This window comes from Embiotoca jacksoni, unplaced genomic scaffold, assembly GCF_022577435.1.
Source record: "Embiotoca jacksoni isolate LCO1_2020_lvr unplaced genomic scaffold, fEmbJac1.0.p SCAF_62, whole genome shotgun sequence".
Taxonomy (NCBI): Eukaryota; Metazoa; Chordata; class Actinopteri; family Embiotocidae; genus Embiotoca; species Embiotoca jacksoni.
The window spans coordinates 405,206-421,911 of NW_027185417.1; the positions used below are offsets into that span (position 1 = coordinate 405,206).

General features: G+C 35.9%; 3 protein-coding genes across 3 annotated transcripts; all 3 read right to left on the bottom strand.

Moving 5' to 3' along the window:
• Positions 1–35: 35 nt before the first annotated feature.
• On the bottom strand, positions 36–1,013 carry LOC138213592 (GTPase IMAP family member 7-like). Its single transcript, XM_069174817.1, has one exon. The coding sequence runs from the start codon at positions 857–859 to the stop codon at positions 137–139; it is 723 nt and encodes a 240-aa protein (XP_069030918.1). The 5' UTR covers positions 860–1,013; the 3' UTR covers positions 36–136.
• A 1,405-nt stretch (positions 1,014–2,418) lies between these two features.
• LOC138213593 (GTPase IMAP family member 8-like) lies at positions 2,419–12,213 on the bottom strand. The gene is made up of 4 exons (XM_069174818.1): positions 12,084–12,213; positions 8,810–9,435; positions 6,141–6,744; positions 2,419–3,567 (listed from the first exon to the last, which is right to left on the bottom strand). Exons 1-4 carry the CDS (start codon positions 12,091–12,093, stop codon positions 2,681–2,683), a joined length of 2,127 nt encoding a protein of 708 aa, XP_069030919.1. The 5' UTR covers positions 12,094–12,213; the 3' UTR covers positions 2,419–2,680.
• A 1,854-nt stretch (positions 12,214–14,067) lies between these two features.
• On the bottom strand, positions 14,068–16,306 carry LOC138213591 (GTPase IMAP family member 4-like). The gene is made up of 2 exons (XM_069174815.1): positions 16,250–16,306; positions 14,068–15,186 (listed from the first exon to the last, which is right to left on the bottom strand). Exons 1-2 carry the CDS (start codon positions 16,272–16,274, stop codon positions 14,363–14,365), a joined length of 849 nt encoding a protein of 282 aa, XP_069030916.1. The 5' UTR covers positions 16,275–16,306; the 3' UTR covers positions 14,068–14,362.
• Positions 16,307–16,706: the final 400 nt, after the last annotated feature.

A 16,706-nucleotide genomic window follows, 5' to 3' on the forward strand; every position in this document is an offset into this window, starting at 1 on the left:
GTTATTACTCACATAACGAACAATCAATAGCTATTAGTTAAATTTAGAAGCCCTGCGTTTCTACAATGAACAGAAAACAGCCTGTTAGTGAGGATAATATGTTAAGTGAAAAGGCAGATTACATTAATATTAATAATCACTGTATAACACATTTCTTCTCGATTCTTAATGCAGTTATAGCTTCCACTAAAGCTCTCACTGCAGCTTCCAGTGGACCAAACACATTTCCACCAGCAGCGCTGGAAAGCACTGCAGCAAACGGGTTGTTTTCCTCCGCCCGTCTTCTTGCTTCTTCATCATCCAAATCTGGATTTTCTTTTTGAAGTCGTTCCATCTCTTCGCTTATGGCTTTCTTGGCCTCTTCAAACATCTCATTGGTGAAGTATCTTCCTTCATTTCTCTGAACCATCGAGTTGATCTTCTTCATCAGCTCGCTGACCTGAGAGGGATCCTTGTTTCTGTTGTTAAAGACGTGATATCCTCCACGACACTGACCGACGAAGTCACGGAGATCTTTCATTTCATCAATGAATTCTTCAATAGTGACTCCCTCTTCCTCCAGGTCGTCTCCGCGGGTGAAAAGGGCCATGGTGTAATCTGCTGAATTCTCTCCAAAACACTTCTGAATCATTTTCACTGTTTCTTGTTCTTCTTTTGTGAATCGGCCGAACTGGATCACCACCAGGAACACATGAGGACCAGGAGAAACCAACGAGATGCATCTAGCGATCTCTCTCTTCACCTCCTCTTGATTTTTCTTGGTATCAAACAGACCTGGAGTATCAACCACAGCCAGTGTTTGACCATCAAACTCTCCTGTTTCCTTCTGACACTCTGATGTCACAGAAGAAGGACACATCGTGGATATAAAAGCTTTTCTTTGCAAGATGGTGTTTCCTGTTGCACTCTTCCCAACTCCAGTTTTCCCAACAAGGGCAATCCTGATGTGTTCCTCTCGATCTGTTGAAGGATAAAATACAAAATATTACTGATCCTGTGAAGGTTCCATAAAAACAGTAGTTTTTCCAAGTGGACATCAATTCCAGTATTTTCTGAAATATCTGTTTTCTATTCTCATGTCAGACCCATAAAACTACCCTCTACCTAAAAAACCCTGACGGGATTTTATCTCCAATGCTGGGGCTTCATTTACAATTATACTTTGTTAGAAAACTACTGAAAAATGCTGGAAATTTTATATATATATATATATATATAGATAGATAGATAGATAGATAGATAGATAGATAGATAGATAGATAGATAGATAGATAGATAGATAGATAGATAGATAGATAGATAGATAGATAGATAGATAGATAGATAGATAGATAGATAGATAGATAGATAGATAGATAGATAGATAGATAGATAGATAGATAGATAGATAGATAGATAGATAGATAGATACTTTATTAAACAGCAACATATACACATACTGGGCAAAGCAATAAAAATGACAGAATAAATAAGAGGTGTTAAAAAAATATAATTTTTTTTAAAATGCACATTGTGAACAAATATTAAATTAAAATAAAGAACATTATTTAACATTATTGATGCGTGATGGGTCAGGTCAGAGCTGAACTATTGAACAGTGATTGCAGTGGTCAGGAATGATCTCCTGTTTCGATCCTGGATGTGTAAACTGAACATATTTTACATTCACTAATAATAAATTAAAATGTATTTATGGAACAAAGAAAAAGAGACTTAAAATATGGACAAACCCTCTTAGAAAAATACAACTGATTAAAGCTCAGTTAAACAGATGGATGATGAATTTTAGCACCAAAATTAATCTGAAACTGAAATTTGTAGAATTATAATTATCATAATTATTTAAACTCTAAAATAGTGTAAAAGTTGTAAGTGTGCCGAAAGAGTGGAACATATTTGGTTTCCATTTGGTCTTTTTCAGGCAGTTTATCTGTGATGTTGACTCACTATTGGCACTCTGGTCATAAATACTTTCACTCTCATCCGTTCATCATCATCTGGTCCTGGAGCCTCCCTTTGAACACGTCATGTCCTTTTAGATATGACGTCTATATCCGGCACGTCTTCAACATTTACTTGTTTAATGTTTTTGTAAAATATGAAAAATGAAATAACGGTTCAGTCAGACGCCTTCAGGTGACGTAACTTTTCCTGTTTGGACATCGGTTCGTAGAAACATGAACACCCTGAATAACTGTCTGGATGCATATTGTCCTGTTATTTGTTTATTGTTATTACAACATATGAACGCATAAAGTACATGGAACACATGTATAAAGTACATGGAATACGTGTATAAAGTACATGGAATATAAGTATAAAGTACATGGAACACATGTCTAAAATACATGGAATACAAGTATAAAGTACATGGAAGACATGTATAAAGTACATGGAAGACACGTATAAAGTACATGGAACACATGTATAAAGTACATAGGATCCATGTATAAAGTAAATGGAAAAAAAGCCAAAGTTTCACTGTTATGCCTTTTAAGCTCACAATTTTAAGACTAAATCATCAAGCAGCTACATTGAAAGTTGGTTATTAATCACATAACGAATAATCAATAGCGATTAGTTAAATTTAGAAGCCCTGCATCTCTACAATGAACAGAAAACAGCCTGTTAGTGAGGATAATATGTTAAATGAAATGGCAGATGCCATTAATATGGATTATCACTGTATAACACATACTTTCTCGTTCACTAACGCTGTTATACATCCCACTACAGCTCCCACTGCAGCTCCCACTGCAGCTCCCGCTGGACCCCCCACACTTCCAACTTCAGCTCCAAGTAGAGCTCCAGCACCAGCTCCAGCACCAGCTACGCTAAGTACTATAGCTGTGGATCGAAGAGCCACGGTAAACGGGTTCTCTTCTTCCGCCTTTCTTCTTTCTTCCGCATCAGACATATATGGATTTAGCTGTTGAAGTTGTACCGTTTCTAATGTTATGTTTTCCTCGACCTGTTGAAACATCTTATTGGTGAAGTATCTTCCTCCATTTCTCTGAACCATCGAGTTGATCTTCATCAGCAGCTCTGTGACCTGAGAGGGATCCTTGTTTCTGTTGTTAAAGACGTGATATCCTCCACGACACTGACCGACGAAGTCACGGAGATCTTTCATTTCATCAATGAATTCTTCAATAGTGACTCCCTCTTCCTCCAGGTCGTCTCCGCGGGTGAACAGGGCCATGGTGTAATCTGCTGAATTCTCTCCAAAACACTTCTGAATCATTTTCACTGTTTCTTGTTCTTCTTTTGTGAATCGGCCGAATTGGATCACCACCAGGAACACATGAGGACCAGGAGAAACAAACGAGATGCATCTAGCGATCTCTCTCTTCACCTCCTCTTGATTTTTCTTGGTATCAAACAGACCTGGAGTATCAACCACAGCCAGTGTTTGACCATCAAACTCTTCTGTTTCCTTCTGACACTCTGATGTCACAGAAGAAGGACACATCGTGGATATAAAAGCTTTTCTTCCTAAGATGGTGTTTCCTGTTGCACTCTTCCCAACTCCAGTTTTCCCAACAAGGGCAATCCTGATGTGTTCCTCTCGATCTGTTGAAGGATAAAATAAAACAATATTACTGATCCTGTGAAGGTTCCATAAAACCGGTAGTTTTTCCAAGTGGACATCAATTCCAGTATTTTCTGAAATATCTGTTTTCTATTATCATGTCAGAACCATGAAACTACCCTCATGATAATGATGTATTTCAACTACGATAACTGTCTCCCGGCTGAGTGAAGTCCCTTTCAGCACTTTTATCTCAAATAGAAATTCTCCAAGAGGAGCTGTGGAGCAGCAGATGAGTTGTGGCTGCGACGGATAACACTGAAGTCATGACGGGAATTTATGTCCAATACTGGGTCTTCATTAACAATTATAATTTGTTAGAAAACTACTGAAACATGCTGGTAATTTTATAGATAGATAGATAGATAAACAGATAGACAGATAGACAGATAGGTAGAGAGATAGATAGATAGATAGATAGATAGATAGATAGATAGATAGATAGATAGATAGATAGATAGATAGATAGATAGATAGATAGATAGATAGATAGATAGATAGATAGATAGATAGATAGATAGATAGATAGATAGATAGATAGATAGATAGATAGATAGATAGATAGATAGATAGATAGATAGATAGATAGATAGATAGATAGATAGATAGATAGATAGATAGATAGATAGATAGATAGATAGATAGATAGATACTTTATTAAACAGCAACATATACACGTACAGGGCAAAGCATTAAAAATGACAGAATAAATAATAGAGGTGGTAAAAAATTATATATTTTTTTAAATTCACATTATCAACAAATATTAAATTAAAATAAACAACATTATTTAACATTATTGATGTGTGATGGATCAGGTCAGAGCTGAACTATTGAACAGTCTGATTGCAGTGGTCAGGAATGATCTCCTGTATCGATCCTGGATGTGTAAACTGAACATATTTTACATTCACTAATAATAAAGTAAAATGTATTTACGGAACAAAGAACAAGAGACTTAAAATATGGACAAACCCTCTTATAGAAATACAACTGATCAAAGGTCAGTTAAACAGGTGGATGATGAAATGTATTCGCAAAATTAATCTGGAACTGACATTTCTATAATTATAATAATCATAATTATTTAAACACTAAAATAGTGTAAAAGTTGTAAGTTTACCTACCGAGTGGAACATATTTGGTCTCCATTTGGTCTTTTTCAGGCAGTTTATCTGTGATGCTGACTCACTATTGGTGCTCTGGTCATAAATACTTTCACTCTCATCCGTGCATCATCATCTGGTCCTGGAGCCTCCCTTTGAACACGTCATGTCCTTTTAGAGCTGAGAGCTGCTCTCATATCCAAAAAGACTCCTGCTGGCTGCAGCCACATCCATTCATCAATCCTCTTTAAACACCCAATGCTACATCTAGACATAATTTAACATGAATTTTAATTGGCTTTTAAATTCATCTCACAAGAGGTAATAGTGAGACGTACAGTGAATCTTTATTCTGTGCAGATGTTTAGACTCCATTATCATTTGGAAATCTATATTATCATTTTTTGAATAATACTCTTGATGCAGGTTGTCATTTTGTATGTGCTTTTATTAACATGTTAAAACGTATATAAAGAATTTGTAATATATCGACCAAAATCTCACTTCTCATAATTTTTTAGATTCACTTCTTGATCAACACAAAACAATTACTGCTCCTTCTTCATTATAAAATATATTGTGAGAGCACAAGAAAAGAAGCTTTATTCAAAATGTTTCCTCTTTGTGAATAAAGTCAGGACTACCAAGTCCTCAGTCGAAAACCTCCAAGCTCGACGTCGCCTTGTCAACCAGTTGAGACTCTCAATCACATCTTTCTGGCTCCAGAATATCCTGTTACACATATTACACACACTTTACATTGATATCCGGCCCGTCTTAAACATTTATTTGTTTAATGTTTATGTAAAATCTGAAATCTGAAATAACGGTTCAGTCAGACGCTGGTGATGTAACTTTATCTGGTGGGACATCGGTTTGTAGAAACATGAACACCCTGAATAACTGTCTGGATGCAGATTGTCCTGTGATTTGTTTATTGTTATTACAACATATGAATGCTTAAAGTACATGGTAAACTTGTATAAAGTACATGGAATACATGTATAAAGTATATGGAAAAAAAAGCCAAAATTTCACTATTCTACATTTTAAGCTCACAATTTTAAGACTTAATCATCAAGCAGCTACATTGAAAGTTGGTTATTAATCACATAACGAATAATCAATCGCGATTAGTTAAATTTAGAAGCCCTGCGTTTCTACAATGAACAGAAAACAGCCTGTTAGTGAGGATAATATGTTAAGTGAAAAGGCAGATTACATTAATATTGATAATCACTGTATAACACATTTCTTCTCGATTACTAACGCAGTTATAGCTCCCACTAAAGCTCTCACTGCAGCTTCCAGTGGACCAAACACATTTCCACCAGCAGCGCTGGAAAGCACTGCAGCAAACGGGTTGTTTTCCTCCGCCCGTCTTCTTGCTTCTTCATCATCCAAATCTGGATTTTCTTTTTGAAGTCGTTCCATCTCTTCGCTTATGGCTTTCTTGGCCTCTTCAAACATCTCATTGGTGAAGTATCTTCCTTCATTTCTCTGAACCATCGAGTTGATCTTCTTCATCAGCTCGCTGACCTGAGAGGGATCCTTGTTTCTGTTGTTAAAGACGTGATATCCTCCACGACACTGACCGACGAAGTCACGGAGATCTTTCATTTCATCAATGAATTCTTCAATGGTGACTCCCTCTTCCTCCAGGTCGTCTCCGCGGGTGAACAGGGCCATGGTGTAATCTGCTGAATTCTCTCCAAAACACTTCTGAATCATTTTCACTGTTTCTTGTTCTTCTTTTGTGAATCGGCCGAACTGGATCACCACCAGGAACACATGAGGACCAGGAGAAACCAACGAGATGCATCTAGCGATCTCTCTCTTCACCTCCTCTTGATTTTTCTTGGTATCAAACAGACCTGGAGTATCAACCACAGCCAGTGTTTGACCATCAAACTCTCCTGTTTCCTTCTGACACTCTGATGTCACAGAAGAAGGACACATCGTGGATATAAAAGCTTTTCTTTGCAAGATGGTATTTCCTGTTGCACTCTTCCCAACTCCAGTTTTCCCAACAAGGGCAATCCTGATGTGTTCCTCTCGATCTGTTGAAGGATAAAATACAAAATATTACTGATCCTGTGAAGGTTCCATAAAAACAGTAGTTTTTCCAAGTGGACATCAATTCCAGTATTTTCTGAAATATCTGTTTTCTATTCTCATGTCAGACCCATAAAACTACCCTCTACATAAAAAACCCTGACGGGATTTTATCTCCAATGCTGGGGCTTCATTTACAATTATACTTTGTTAGAAAACTACTGAAACATGCTGGAAATTATATATACATATATACATATATACATATATACAGATAGATAGATAGATAGATAGATAGATAGATAGATAGATAGATAGATAGATAGATAAATAGATAGATAGATAGATAGATAGATAGATAGATAGATAGATAGATAGATAGATAGATAGATAGATAGATAGATAGATAGATAGATAGATAGATAGATAGATAGATAGATAGATAGATAGATAGATAGATAGATAGATAGATAGATAGATAGATAGATAGATAGATAGATAGATAGATAGATAGATAGATAGATAGATAGATAGATAGATACTTTATTAAACAGCAACATATACACGTACTGGGCAAAGCAATAAAAATGACAGAATAAATAAGAGGTGTTAAAAAAATATAACTTTTTTTAAAATTCACATTGTGAACAAATATTAAATTAAAATAAACAATATTATTTAACATTATTGATGCGTGATGGGTCAGGTCAGAGCTGAACTATTGAACAGTGATTGCAGTGGTCAGGAATGATCTCCTGTTTCGATCCTGGATGTGTAAACTGAACATATTTTACATTCACTAATAATAAAGTAAAATGTATTTATGGAACAAAGAACAAGAGACTTAAAATATGGACAAACCCTCTTAGAAAAATACAACTGATTAAAGCTCAGTTAAACAGATGGATGATGAATTTTAGCACCAAAATTAATCTGAAACTGAAATTTGTAGAATTATAATTATCATAATTATTTAAACTCTAAAATAGTGTAAAAGTTGTAAGTGTGCCGAAAGAGTGGAACATATTTGGTTTCCATTTCGTCTTTTTCAGGCAGTTTATCTGTGATGTTGACTCACTATTGGCACTCTGGTCATAAATACTTTCACTCTCATCTGTTCATCATCATCTGGTCCTGGAGCCTCCCTTTGAACACGTCATGTCCTTTTAGATATGACGTCTATGTCCGGCCCGTCTTCAACATTTACTGGTTTCATGTTTTTGTAAAATCTGAAAACTGAAATAACGGTTCAGTCAGACGCCTTCAGGTGACGTAACTTTTCCTGGTTGGACATCGGTTCGTAGAAACATGGACACCCTGAATAACTGTCTGGATGCAGATTGTCCTGTTATTTGTTTATTGTTATTACAACATATGAACGCATAAAGTACATGGAACACATGTATAAAGTACATGGAATACGTGTATAAAGTACATGGAATATAAGTATAAAGTACATGGAACACATGTCTAAAATACATGGAATACATGTATAAAGTACATGGAAGACATCTATAAAGTACATGGAAGACATGTATAAAGTACATAGAATCCATGTATAAAGTACATGGAAAAAAAGCCAAAGTTTCACTGTTATGCCTTTTAAGCTCATAATTTTAAGACTAAATCATCAAGCAGCTACATTGAAAGTTGGTTATTAATCACATAATGAATAATCAATATCGATTAGTTAAATTTAGAAGCCCTGCATCTCTACAATGAACAGAAAACAGCCTGTTAGTGAGGATAATATGTTAAATGAAATGGCAGATGCCATTAATATGGATTATCACTGTATAACACATACTTTCTCGTTCACTAACGCTGCTATACATCCCACTACAGTTCCCACTGCAGCTCCCACTGCAGCTCCCGCTGGACCCCCCACACTTCCAACTTCAGCTCCATAGAGAGCTCCAGCACCAGCTCCAGCACCAGCTACGCTAAGTACTATAGCTGTGGATCGAAGAGCCACGGTAAACTGGTTCTCTTCTTCCGCCTTTCTTCTTGCTTCTTTGTCATCCATATCTGGATTTTCTTTTAGAAGTCGTTTCTTTTCTTCTCTTATGGCTTTCTCAGCCTCTACAAACATCTTATTGGTGTAGTGCTTTCCTCCATTTCTCTGAACCATCGAGTTGATCTTCATCAGCAGCTCTGTGACCTGAGAGGGATCCTTGTTTCTGTTGTTAAAGACGTGATGTCCTCCACGACACTGACCGACGAAGCGACTGAGATCTTGGTTTTGAAGAATGAATTGCTCAATAGTGCCTCCATCTGCCTCCAGGTTGTCTCCGCCGGTGAACAGGGCTATGGTGTAATCTGCTGACTTCTTTCCAAACAACTTCTGGATGATTTTCACTGTTTCTTGTTCTTCTTTTGTGAATCTGCTGAGCTGCAGCACCACCAGGAACACATGAGGACCAGGAGACACAAACGAGATGCATCTAGCGATCTCTCTCTTCACCTCCTCTTGATTTTTCTTGGTATCAAACAGACCTGGAGTATCAACCACTGCCAGACTTTGAGCACCAAACTCTCCTGTTTCCTTCTTACACTCTGATGTCACAGAAGAAGGACGCAGCGTGGATATAAAAGCTTTTCTTTGTAAGATGGTGTTTCCTGTTGCACTCTTCCCAACTCCAGTTTTCCCAACAAGGGCAATCCTGATGTGTTCCTCTCGATCTGTTGAAGGATAAAATAAAAAATATCACTGATCCTGTGAAGGTTCCATAAAAACAGTAGTTTTTCCAAGTGGACATCAATTCCAGTATTTTCTGAAATATCTGTTTTCTATTCTCATGTCAGAACCATGAAACTACCCTCAAGATAATGATGTATTTCAACTACGATAACAGTCTCCCGGCTGAGTGAAGTCCCTTTCAGCACTTTTATCTCAAATAGAAATTCTCCAAGAGGAGCTGTGGAGCAGCAGATGAGTTGTGGCTGCGACGGATAACACTGAAGTCATGACGGGAATTTATCTCAAATACTGGGTCTTCATTTACAATTATACTTTGTTAGAAAACTACTGAAACATGCTGGAAATTTTATAGATAGATAGATAGATAGATAGATAGATAGATAGATAGATAGATAGATAGATAGATAGATAGATAGATAGATAGATAGATAGATAGATAGATAGATAGATAGATAGATAGATAGATAGATAGATAGATAGATAGATAGATAGATAGATAGATAGATAGATAGATAGATAGATAGATAGATAGATAGATAGATAGATAGATAGATAGATAGATAGATAGATAGATAGATAGATAGATAGATAGATAGATAGATAGATTGATACTTTATTAAACAGCAACATATACACGTACAGGGCAAAGCAATAAAAATTACAGAATAAATAATAGAGGTGGTAAAAAAAATATATTTTTTTTAAATTCACATTATGAACAAATATTAAATGAAAATAAACAACATTATTTAACATTATTGATGTGTGATGGATCAGGTCAGAGCTGAACTATTGAACAGTCTGATTGCAGTGGGCAGGAATGATCTCCTGTATCGATCCTGGATGTGTAAACTGAACATATTTTACATTCACTAATAATAAAATAAAATGTATTTATGGAACAAAGAACAAGAGGCTTAAAATATGGACAAACCCTCTTCTAAAATTACAACTGATCAAAGCTCAGTTAAACAGATGGATGATGAAATTTATTAACCAACGTTAATCTGAAACTGAAATTTCTAGAATTATAATTCTCACAATTATTTAAACTCTAAATTAGTGTAAAAGTTGTAAGTGTGCCTGAAGAGTGGAACATATTTGGTGTCCATTTGGTCTTTTTCAGGACTCCCTTTGAACACGTCATGTCCTGTGAGAGCTGAGAGCTGCTCTCATATCCAAACAGACTCCTGCTGGCTGCAGCCATTTCCTCTTTGTGAGTAATCACTGAAAGGATTAGATCCAGTACAATAGTGCAATAGTTTTACTTCCGTTCTCTAATAAAGTAAAAGTACCTCAAAAATGTAAATAAGTACAGTACATTGGTAAAAGTTACTTTCCACCACTGTTGACTGCACACTAGATGAGATTTAAGATGGTTCCTGCAGCGGATCTTTAATTTTACCATAACAGTAAACTCCTCAAGATCATTTCCGTTATAACAGAAGTGGTCTTGTTACGCCCATGAAAAAGTTTGTTTATGAGTATAATAGTTTAAATCAAGCTTAGATAAATTATAAAAAGTGTGTTTGAATGTTTGAAATGTACTTACTGGAGGCCATTTCGTCTTATAGAGGATGTTTCTGGTCTTTTACAGGCACTTGATCTGTGAAGTCGAGTTACTGCAGATTTCCTGGCGTTGAATAATTTAACTCACATCAGCTCTGTATTTAAGTCTCCTTCTGGTCCTTCCTTTAAACTAAAAAAAAAAAAACTGGATGTGCAGCGGAGGGCTGCAACAACTGGCAGGTAGCCAGCAGGACTCATACTGCTCCATCAATTTGTGCTTCATAACTTTCTGAATAAAGGTTTCTCTGAGGAACCACAATGAAGACATCCAACTCATTAAGGACAACGTGTGTCAGAGCTGGAAAAAAAGTGATGTAATGATTCTTTTCTGCGAACATGGAAAAACAATTTCCGGTAATCATCGGTTATAAAAGTGCACCGGAGCTTGTTGTTAGTTAAAAACATAAAAGGGGAGACACATGATATTACAGCCCACAGACCGAGTGTTGTGTCTGTAAAATGTGTTTAAAGAAAAAATGCTGTTGAATTTAAACTGTTGTGATACAAAATGTGTGTCTATATTATAATGTTTTGAATAATGTTCTACATGCATATTGTCATTTTGTGTGAGCTTTTATTAACATGTTAAAACGTATATAAAGAACTTGTAATATATCGACCTAAATCTCACTTCTCTGCATTTTTTTAGACTCACTACTTGATCAACACAAAAACAATGTGCTGCTCCATCTTCATTACAACATAAACTTTATTCAACATGTTTCCTCTTTGTGATGAATCACTCAAAGGATCAGATGCAGTACAATAGTGCAACAGTTTTACTTTTGTTCTCTAATAAAGTAAAAGTACCTCAAAAATGTAAATAAGTACAGTAGTTTAGTAAAAGTAACTTTCCACCACTGTTGACTGCACACTAGATGAGATTTAAAATGGTTCCTGCAGCGGATCTTTATTTTTACCATAAAAGGAAACTCCCCAAGAGCATTTCCGTTATAACAGAAGTGGTCTTGTCATGAAAAAGTTTGTTTATCAGTTTAAGAGTTGAAGTCAAACTGAAATCAGTATAGAAAGTGTGTTTGAAAGATTTAAATGTACTTACTGGAAGCCATTTTGTCTTTTTCCAGGTTTGTTTGGTCTTTATCAGGCCGTTGCTCTGTGAAGTCGAGTCTCTGCTGTTGTTCCGTTACTGAATAGTTCAACTTTCACGTCAGCTGTGTACTTCAGTCTCCTTCTGGTTCCTCCCTTCAACTTAAAATAACAGTGTGCAGTGGAGGAATGCAACAACTGGCATTTAGCCAGCAGGACTCATACTGCTGCATGAATTTCTGTTCATGAACTTCAAACTGCTTTATAAATAAAAGTTTCTCTGCGGAGCCACAATGAAGGCTCATTTTGAACATCGTGTGTCAGAGTTGGCAAAACTTGATGTAATAATTATTTTTTGCGAACTTCTGTAAAATACATTTACAGAATAAAAGCTGTTGAATTTAAACTGTTGTGATACAAAATGTGTGTCTATATTATAATTCTTTGAATAATGTTCTTTATTCAGATTGTCATTTTGTGCTAGCTTTTATTAACATATTAAAACGTATATAAAGAACTTGTAATATATCGACCTAAATCTCACTTCTCGTAATTTTTTTAGACTCACTACTTGATCAACACAAAAACAACTTGCTGCTCCATCTTCATTCCAACATAAACTTTATTCAACATGTTTCCTCTTTGTGATGAATCACTCAAAGGATCAAACGCAGTACAATAGTGCAATAGTTTTACTTTCGTTCTCTAATAAAGTAAAAATACCTCAAAATTGTAAATAAGTACAGTACTTTGGTAAAAGTAACTTTCCACCACTGTTGACTGCACACTAGATAAACTCCTCAAGAGCATTTCCGTTATAACGGAAATGGTCTTGTCACGCCCATGAAAAGGTTTGTTTATGAGTATAATAGTTTAAATAAAGCTGAGATAAATTATATAAAGTGTGTTTGAAAATTTTAAATGTACTTACTGGAGGCCATTTCGTCTTTTAGAGGATTTTTCTGGTCTTTTACAGGCGGTTGATCTGTGAAGTCGAGTTACTGCAGATTTCCTGGCGTTGAATAATTTAACTCACATCAGCTCTGTGTTTAAGTCTCCTTCTGGTCCTTCCTTTAAACTAAAAAAAAAAAACTGGATGTGCAGCGGAGGGCTGCAACAACTAGCAGGTAGCCAGCAGGACTCATACTGCTCCATCAATTTGTGCTTCATAACTTTCTGAATAAAGGTTTCTCTGAGGAACCACAATGAAGACATCCAACTCATTAAGGACAACGTGTGTCAGAGCTGGAAAAAAATGATGTAATGATTCTTTTCTGCGAACATGGTAAAAAAAATTGCGATAATCATCAGTTATAAAAGTGCACCGGAGTTTGTTGTTAGTTAAAAACATAAAAGGGGAGACACATATGATATTACAGCCAACAGACTGAGTGTTGTGTCTGTAAAATGTGTTTAATGTAAAAAAGCTGCTGAATTTAAACTGTTGTGATACAAAATGTGTGTCTATATTATAATGTTTTGAATAATGTTCTTTATTCAGATTGTCATTTTGTGCTAGCTTTTATTAACATATTAAAATGTATATAAAGAACTTGTAATATATCGACCTAAATCTCACTTCTCATAATTTTTTTGACTCACTACTTGATCAACACAAAACAATTGCTGCTCCATCTTCATTATAAAATATATTGTGAGAGCACAAGGAAAGAAACTTTATTCAAAATGTTTCCTCTTTGTGAATAAAGTCAGGACTACCAAGTCCTCAGTCGAAAACCTCCAAGCTCGATGTCGCCTCTTAAATCAGTTGAGACTCTCAGTCACATCCTTCTGGCTCCAGAATATCCTGTTACACATATTACACACACTTTATATTGATATCCGGCCCGTCTTAAACATTTATTTGTTTAATGTTTATGTAAAATCTGAAATCTGAAATAACGGTTCAGTCAGACGCCTTCAGGTGACGTAACTTTTCCTGGTGGGACATCGGTTAGTAGAAACATGAACACCCTGAATAACTGTCTGGATGCAGATTGTCCTGTGATTTGTTTATTGTTATTGTAAAATATAAACGCATAAAGTACATGGAACACATGTATAAAGTACATGGAAATAAAGCCAAAATTTCATTGTTCTACCTTTTAAGCTCATAATTTTAAGACTAAATCATCAAGCAGCTCCATTGAAAGTTGGTTGTTAATCACTTAACGAATAATCAATAGCGATTAGTTAAATTTAGAAGCCCTGCGTCTCTACAATGAACAGAAAACAGCCTGTTAGTGAGGATAATATGTTAAGTGAAAAGGCAGATCCCATTAATATTGATAATCACTGTATAACACATTTCTTCCCGATTATTAACGCAGTTATAGCTTCCACTAAAGCTCTCACTGCAGCTTCCAGTGGACCAAACACATTTCCACCAGCAGCGCTGGAAAGCACTGCAGCAAACGGGTTGTTTTCCTCCGCCCGTCTTCTTGCTTCTTCATCATCCAAATCAGGATTTCCCTTTTGAAGTCGTTCCATCTCTTCTCTTATGGCTTTCTTGGCCTCTTCAAACATCTCATTGGTGAAGTATCTTCCTCCATTTCTCTGAACCATCGAGTTGATCTTCATCAGCAGCTCTCTGACCTGAGAGGGATCCTTGTTTCTGTTGTTAAAGGCGTGATATCCTCCACGACACTGACCGACGAAGTCACGAAGATTTTTCTGTTTACCAATGAATTCTTCAATAGTGACTCCCTCTTCCTCCAGGTCATCTCCGCCGGTGAACAGGGCCATGGTGTAATCTGCTGACTTCTTTCCCAACAACTTCTGGATGATTTTCACTGTATCTTGTTCTTCTTTTGTGAATCTGCTGAGCTGCAGCACCACCAGGAACACATGAGGACCAGGAGAAACAAACGAGATGCATCTAGCGATCTCTCTCTTCACCTCCTCTTCATTTTTCTTGGTATCAAACAGACCTGGAGTATCAACCACAGCCAGTGTTTGACGATCAAACTCTCCTGTTTCCTTCTTACACTCTGATGTTACAGAAGAAGGACACAGCGTGGATTTAAAAGCTTTTATTTGTAAGATGGTGTTTCCTGTTGCACTCTTCCCAACTCCAGTTTTCCCAACAAGGGCAATCCTGATGTGTTCCTCTCGATCTGTTGAAGGATAAAATAAAACAATATCACTGATCCTGTGAAGGTTCCATAAAAACAGTAGTTTTTCCAAGTGGACATCAATTCCAGCATTTTCTGAAATATCTGTTTTCTATTCTCATGTCAGAACCATAAAACTACCCTCTAGATAATGATGTATTTCAACTACGATAACTGTCTCCCGGCTGAGTGAAGTCCCTTTCAGCACTTTTATCTCAAATAGAAATTCTCCAAGAGGAGCTGTGGAGCAGCAGATGAGTTGTGGCTGCGACGGATAACACTGAAGTCATGACGGGAATTTATCTCCAATACTGGATCTTCATTTACAATTATACTTTGTTAGAAAACTACTGAAACATGCTGGAAATTTTATAGATAGATAGATAGATAGATAGATAGATAGATAGATAGATAGATAGATAGATAGATAGATAGATAGATAGATAGATAGATAGATAGATAGATAGATAGATAGATAGATAGATAGATAGATAGATAGATAGATAGATAGATAGATAGATAGATAGATAGATAGATAGATAGATAGATAGATAGATAGATAGATAGATAGATAGATAGATAGATACTTTATTAAACAGCAACATATACATGTACAAGGCAAAGCAATAAAAATGACAGAATAAATAATAGAGGTGGTAAAAAAAAAATTTTTTTTTTTTTTTGTAAATTCACATTATGAACAAATATTAAAGGAAAATAAACAACATTATTTAAAATTATTGATGTGTTATGGATCAGGTCAGAGCTGAACTATTGAACAGTGATTGCAGTGGTCAGGAATGATCTCCTGTATCGATCCTGGATGTGTAAACTGAACATATTTTACATTCACTAATAATAAAGTAAAATGTATTTACGGAACAAAGAACAAGAGACTTAAAATATGGACAAACCCTCTTATAGAAATACAACTGATCAAAGCTCAGTTAAACAGGTGGATGATGAAATGTATTAGCAAATTTAATCTGGAACTGACATTTCTATAATTATAATAATCATAATTATTTAAACACTAAAATAGTGTAAAAGTTGTAAGTTTACCTACCGAGTGGAACATATTTGGTCTCCATTTGGTCTTTTTCAGGCAGTTTATCTGTGATGCTGACTCACTGTTGGTGCTCTGGTCATAAATACTTTCACTCTCATCCGTGCATCATCATCTGGTCCTGGAGCCTCCCTTTGAACACATCATGTCCTTTTAGAGCTGAGAGCTGCTCTCATATCCAAACAGACTCCTGCTGGCTGCAGCCACATCCATTCATCAATCCTCTTTAAACACCCAATGCTACATCTAGACATAAGTTAACATGAATTTTAATTGGCTTTTAAATTCATCTCACAAGAGGTAATAGTGAGACGTACAGTGAATCTTTATTCTGTGCAGATGTTTAGACACCATTATCATTTGGAAATCTATATTATCATTTTTTGAATAATACTCTTGATGCAGGTTGTCATTTTGTATGTGCTTTTATTAACATGTTAAAACGTTTATAAAGAAT

What these genes read in the sequence shown, in the direction of transcription:
- LOC138213592 (XM_069174817.1), bottom strand. Translation starts at nt 859, where the DNA reads ATGTGTCCTTCTTCTGTGACATCAGAGTGTCAGAAGGAAACAGGAGAG.
- LOC138213593 (XM_069174818.1), bottom strand. An exon ending in AGAAAGCCATAAGAGAAGAA is followed by an intron (nt 6,745 to 8,809) that starts AAGAAACGACTT and finishes CGAGAGGAACAC; the next exon opens with ATCAGGATTGCCCTTGTTGG. An exon ending in AGAGGCCAAGAAAGCCATAA is followed by an intron (nt 3,568 to 6,140) that starts GCGAAGAGATGG and finishes CAACAGATCGAG; the next exon opens with AGGAACACATCAGGATTGCC.
- LOC138213591 (XM_069174815.1), bottom strand. Translation starts at nt 16,274, where the DNA reads ATGGAGACCAAATATGTTCCACTCG. An exon ending in GACCAAATATGTTCCACTCG is followed by an intron (nt 15,187 to 16,249) that starts GTAGGTAAACTT and finishes ATCCTTCAACAG; the next exon opens with ATCGAGAGGAACACATCAGG.